We start from the raw sequence: 6,906 nt of genomic DNA on the forward strand, positions 1-6,906 counted from the left end.
ATGTCTTTCATGAAGACAATATGACTTCTGTCTTTCATGGAACATAAAGCAAGCTTTTTTTAAAAAAAGATTTCAGTCAATAATGGCTCAAATTTCAATCTGTTTCTCACATAAAAATACTGAAAGACTTCAAAAGACAGATATATATTGTATATGGATAATGTTATGATGCTTTTACAGTGTTTTTTAAAAATTATTTTTCATGTTCACTGCATGGAAAAGGGTGTCCAGATGATGCCCGGTGCGACACACAGGTCTCCTGTAGCTCAGACACCCACAGTGCTGTGATTACAGAGAGTGATGAACCACAGCCACAGGAAGGGGCACCACCAGTTCCCATATGTGCCCCAGGCCTACAGCTCAGGCTCCAGGATTAAACCACTGGGTGGGTAAACACAGGGGAGGGCACAGACAGATTGTCATCTCCCACAGTCCACAGAGCACACGGCAGCGGCAGGGTCAGACAGGGAGGAGTTTGGCTAACTTATCTATGAATCTAATCATCCTCCGACCATACATAACCAAACTGTTCACCCAGTCTCAATGTGGACGAAAAAGAACAGTTCCTTGTTACTATTTCTGTGTTTTTACTGTATGTCCCCAACAGTCCAAGCTAAACACTACAAAATAGCTGGGCTTAATGTGAGTGAATCAATGATTTTTCTTTGTGATTTTCCCCCCAATGTGTGTACATTGGGGGGAAAATCACAAAGAAAAATCATTGATTCACTCACATTCAGCCCAGCTATCGTTCAATAGCATGAGGTCATGAAGATTTTTCTCTATTTTTTAGTGAAAGAAATGAATACTTTTATTCAGCAAGGGCACATAGATGAAGTATGACAATAAAGATTTCCATTTCAAATTAATGCTGTTCTTTTGAACCTTTTTATTCATCCAAAGAATTCTGAAAAAGTCATTATAGTTTCTACAAAAATTCACAAGGGTTTTCAAAATTGATGATAATAAGAAATGTTTCTTGAGCAGCAAATCAGTATATTAGAATGATTTCTGAAGAATCATGTGACTGAAGACTGGAGTAATGAAGCTGAAAATTCAGCTTTGCATCACATGAATAGATTTCAAAATATATTAAAATAGAAAAGAGCTATTTTGAATTGTAATAATATTTCACAATATTTTTACTGTATTTTTTATTAAATAAATGCAGCTTTGATGACCATAAGATATATATTACCCCAAAATTTTAAATGGTAATGTAGTTTTTATATCATGTGTGTGTCCTCTGATGCCAGTTATTTCTTTTAAAGGTATAGTTCGCTCACAAATGAAAAATCTGTCAACATTTACTCACCTTCATGTCTTTCATGAAGACAATATGACTTCTGTCTTTCATGGAACATAAAGCAAGCTTTTTTTTAAAAAAGATTTCAGTCAATAATGGCTCAAATTTCAATCTGTTTCTCACATAAAAGTACTGAAAGACTTCAAAAGACAGATATATATTGTATATGGATAATGCTATGATGCTTTTACAGTGTTTTTTAAAAATTATTTTTCATGTTCACTGCATGGAAAACAGCAACGCAAGCATTCTGCTATATTTTCTATACCTTTCTACAAAAGAAATGAAGTCATACAGATTTTGAACAACATGAGGGTAAATAATAACAAATCTGTAGTTTTTGCGTAAACTGTCTTTGTAAGTAACCAGAATGCTTCGTCATGTCACTGTTCCAGAGGTTAAATGATAATGCAAGCTGGGCATTTTACTTTGACAGGTAGTACCTCTGTTTATTGCATGGTCTCCCTTTTGCCATCTACATCTGTCTTATGGGTGAGGATTTGATATCAGACCAAAAAGACCACAAGTATGCTAAAACTGTGGTGGCAAAGCACGCAAACTCTTAGAAAATCACACTCAAGGTGCTGCGTCCTGTCAAATTAATTGTTCGGAGATGATTAATGCTAGATGCATGCCACACAAAACACTGTGTTTAGCAGATACTGTGACATCTAGTTCTTCAAAGGTATGAATTATATAGGACATTGACGCCTGATAAATGCAATGCCAATTCAGCCCGTGGGCTGCCTAAGGTACAGCATGTATTCGTCTGTGTTGTTTTGTTCTTTTCCAAGGGTGTGAGAAACAGTATTCTCACACTAGGACTAATCAACGGGTTTTTGTTAAGTGAGTGTCTTCAAATCATATAAATGTGCTTTTAAAATCTTTTATACAAATGCTCATCTATGTAAATGCAAATTACAATTTTAATTGCGATATTTTTTTAACCATTTATGTAGGAAAACTCCACCTGAGAAAGACTTGTCAATTCTTGGAATTGCCTCTTGAAGTAGCCGCTTGTAAAGTAATCCTGTTTAAGACAAGAGTTGCCATACTGGAATTTTTATCCATATATGATCTCTTCCTTTGATAAAGTTACTCAGCTTGAAGATATTTTGACTGATGACACTATAACATACTCTGGACCAAAGACACTTGACTCTTAAATAGGTAGTTTTGTAAAGCTGACAGTTTGTTGACATAGTATAATATAAATGAAAATTATACTTACTAAAGCAGATGTTTGGCAGGGCAGTTGCTTAATTAAGTCAGATGTTATATTGTATTTATATTGAGAGATTTAGTTTTTCCAGAGGTTTTCTTCAGGAAAACCTGAAATCTTTATGCAGAAGCAGGTCTCTTACACCTCTTTATCTAAAAATGGACTTGGTCCCTTTTTTGTACTGTTTCATGAGCTTAATGTTATTGTGTTTGGCAGCAGTGTTAATTTCACTTACGAATAATTTTCGTTATAATTTTCATCAATGAAATTTTTCGAATTAACGAAATAAAAACTTGTTTTGAATGAGAAAAACTATGACGAAAATCTACAGAAAAGCGCCTCTCAGACAGAGCATGAGTACTGAATTCAGTTCTCTCTTGCGTCTTATTGCACATGAAAGGAGAAATACACACAAAATGATGTCAAAATGTCTGTTTTGAGTAGTCTCCTGTAGCCAGACCTTGCCGGGTGAGTCGTGACGTCAAAGACTGAGACTAGTTTTGGGGAGTATTCACGTAAACACACTCAACTAAGTCTTAAGTGAACGTAAAGGATGTATATTGCATAATTGCAGATGGTTTTAAAGGGACAGCAGGCTAATTTAGTTGCTGTTGTCTGTCATTAATGTTAATGAAGCAACAAAAGAAAGGGAGACAATCACCCACTGCTCTTGACTGAATCTCTTTAGTAGCCCTAATAATAAATATGTCTGCTTGATTGAATGAATGTTGTAGAATGAAGTTGTTATAATGAATGCATAGTAACCATTGGTATTTCATTGAAAAGAGGGCCATGTTCTTGTTTCTTTATAAGTGTTTTTTTTAATTTATTTTAATATAAATGTGTGTTGTGTGTCACATCAGTTAAATGTGTCAGTATTGCATGTTCAAACCGTAATATCTTTCATATTAACAGATTAATAGATGTTTTCTCTGGGATGAGTTTGTAAATTTTTGAGAAATGCTTAATAAATGCATTACACTTTAACTAAGCCCATTCAATTTTAATCAACTATATAAAACTATAATGTGACAAACATTTTAGTAAAATCACTGCCAAAATAAACACTGTTTGGCAGACTCAGTTGTTGCCAGGCTAGTCTATATCTAAGCTGTAATTTAATGTATTAATGTGTGGTAGCATTACTCATAATTACATTTTTGCAATTATTGCTATTGCAATATAGGTTAACAGGGTGTTTTCCGTGAATAAGGTGTGCATATAAAAGCATACTCGTTCACATAGTGAGACTAAACCCATAGTCCCAGTAACCCCATGCATGGTTAACGCAAGGCTTTAAAGTCAGTGTGAAATGAAAATTCATTCTGTCTATTTTCTAAATGCATGTAATTGATCTAACAGTGATTGATTCATACAGTTTTCTTATTTTTAAAAAACTTTTTTACTTCATAATTTTTAATCAAAATGTCAGAAATCGGTCTTCTGGTGAAATGACAAACTTTTCTCTGGTACTGATTTCTCCAATCATTTAGTCCAGTTAAATCCCATCCCTTTTCTACAATCGACTGCAAGCTCACATTCAACTGATCTGCCTCCATCCAATCAACAACCAATGGGGTAAACAGAACAGAACCAACATAAATGTATTGCAGATATCGTTAAAGTTCAATAATGTTATGTACACATTTTAGAATTAGTCTGATTCAAAGGAGAATCCTGACTGACAGAGGAGGTCAAACGTGAGTTTTGAGCAGTGTAGAGTAGCGCAACACAACGCATAAAAAGACAGTGTAAGTCATTATAATCCGTAATTATGTCTCCACTGGATGCAACAAATGCCTCGTTTATAATGGGTTTTAATGTTTTTGTCTTGTCTCTCTGGCCGGACAGGATATTACAGTATGGTGAAGGGCATAACATTTCCGTCACACGCTTGAGGTATTCGGCCAATCACAACACACTGGATAGCTGGCCAATCAGAGCACACCTCACTTTTCAGAATGATGAGCTTTGTAAAAATCGATGCGTTTCAGAAAGGCGGGGCATAGAGGAGAAACAATAATGTACAGTATGTGGAAAATAATGTGTTTTTTTAATCTTAAACCGCATAAACACATTTCATTACACCAAATACACAAAATAATGTTCTTTTTAGCAACATCATATGACCCCTTTAAAATGGTTCTACTGAAGAAAGTAAGTCAATAACTTTTATTTGAGGAATTCTGTTTATAATAGGCTTTTTTATGGCTTTGAATTTGTATTATTGGTTTCTGCACTGCCTATTAATATTGCTTTTGTTATGTCTGTTTTGAGTGTTTAAGATTAATGTAGGCTACGGTTATCATGGATATGACAATGTAGACAATATATATGACAATATTTCACTGGCATTTAGTATGGGAATTGACTGTTTGATTAATATGAAGTGGACCAATTTTCTTAGTAAACGTGCAAAGTGTTTGATTTTTAAATACCTAATTACCAAATTTGTGATCACCTAAAAATATCTAATTCTTTACCTTGCTATCTGGCCTAAACAAAATTAACATGACTTTACAACTGTTTGTAAAATCTTCTAGTTCATCGAACCTTCAAATTCATGACTAGCACATACTTAACTTTCTGCTGAATCTGCAGTATTTAATTGAACAGAAGTGAATCATAAAATGAACTCACTATAGATTAGTTGGTGATTAATATCTCCTTCTCATTTATTAAGGAGGAGTGTGATGAACCAGAGCTTGGAGATGTTCCAGTGATAGTTTGCCAGATCTCTTTCACCAACATGCTATTATTACAGCTTCAAGTGAAGGCATTTTGCTTTCGTTTGAACCCCCATAGATCCGGGTCCAGACTTGGCTAACCGTTGCAAACCGCAACAAGGCTAACACTGGAGATTCTCATCTTCTGAATGAATGACACTTGTATGCAAAGAATTATTTATTTTATTATTTATTTGGTATGAATATATATATATATATATATATATATATATATATATATGCGCCCAGCCTAATCGCTAACAATAGTCTAGTAAACAAGTTACTTGAATGTGAATCTGTAAAGGAAATTATTTTGTTTTGTTTTAAAATCTTTACATTTATAATTTTAGTGTGTCTGCCATTTTCTAGCCATGTACACATTACCTTTACAGGTTTACCTTAATGTCACATATTTACTTACCTGTTAGTGATACAGTAAGTTGTTTTTCATTTAATTCCTTTTCATTTATTCAGATGTACCAAAGTACATCTTGTTAATGAAATTCATTTACATTTTGGGGTTGTAAAAGTTAGATTTTTTTAACTATATTTATTTCACGGTATATTGTATTAAATTATTGTATTTTTTTATATTAATTAAAAAAACTGTTCAATAAAACACATTACTCAAGTTATTGGAGTTAGTTGTACTCAATGTGTTTGAGGCAATCAGTTGCCATAAAGTTTTTATATTTTGAGCCACATGATTTCGAGTTTAGTAATATTAAACTTTTAAAGGTTTTGTTAACTTAATATAATGGGATGAGTGTTTGAAAACTGAGTCATAATAAGATAATATTTAACATAATATGTAGACTTTGAAAAAAACAATTAAACTGTAATCAAAAAGTACATGTAGCATGTGATCTAAATATTTAACTTCTGAAAGCATGCGATTTTTAAGTTTATTAACTCAAAAAAAAAAATTATTAAAATTTGTTAAAACATAGGCCTAGTTATCTAAATGAAAAACCATCAAATGTGAAGTGCCACTGCAGGGAATTTTGGGAATGTCAATTCAGTTTTTCACTTCCAAAAAATAAATAAATTAATTAATTAATTAAAAAATAAATAGCAATAATAATAATAAAATAAATAAATATGTGGAAATAAATTGCAGCATTTTACTGTAAATTGAAATGAAATGTCCCATTAGATGTAGTATATTTTGTCACTATATATATTTAAGAGAACTCCTTTAACCACTTAACAGGTTTTTACTTTAGCATTTTACCGTTAAAATTATGATCATTATGATCAAAAATTCTTTATTTGCATCTACAGTTCCATGAAGAACCTTTAACTTTTATGGAATATTTCCATCACACAAAGGGTTCCCTTTCAGTTGATCAGTACGAGTCACGTCGTGACCGACGAATTGGGGATCTCACTTCGAGAGACCAATATACTTTGAGTGTAAACTAAACGACGGCGCTTCAGCGGTGGTCGTTCCTGTGTCGAACAGGTTGCGCACTTCAGGCTGCACTACCCCCTGTCGTGCTGCAAGCAGCCTTCTCCCCTGTGCACCTTTCCTAAGAGCATTTCCCTAAAAGAGCCAATTTTCTCTAAAAGAGCTTACATGGGTGCGTCTTTGTAAAGACGACGGATCATCTTTTTAAAGATGCCATTTCACCCGTGCGTTTCTGGATGCG

The 6,906-nt window shown here is 33.6% G+C and overlaps 1 protein-coding gene across 1 annotated transcript in view; it reads left to right on the top strand.

Annotated features, from left to right (window-relative positions):
- The first annotated feature begins 300 nt into the window (after positions 1-300).
- Positions 301-6,906, top strand: part of LOC107601219 (homeobox protein Dlx4a-like) — a 31,889-nt gene continuing 25,283 nt past the window's right edge. The window contains exon 1 of the mRNA XM_016293311.1: positions 301-385. Within this exon, the coding sequence (XP_016148797.1) occupies positions 301-385 (85 nt within the window). The remainder of the gene's footprint in view (positions 386-6,906) is intronic.

The sequence above is a fragment of the Sinocyclocheilus grahami genome, unplaced genomic scaffold, assembly GCF_001515645.1.
Source record: "Sinocyclocheilus grahami isolate Dianchi unplaced genomic scaffold, SAMN03320097.WGS_v1.1 scaffold302.1, whole genome shotgun sequence".
NCBI classification, from domain to species: domain Eukaryota; kingdom Metazoa; phylum Chordata; class Actinopteri; order Cypriniformes; family Cyprinidae; genus Sinocyclocheilus; species Sinocyclocheilus grahami.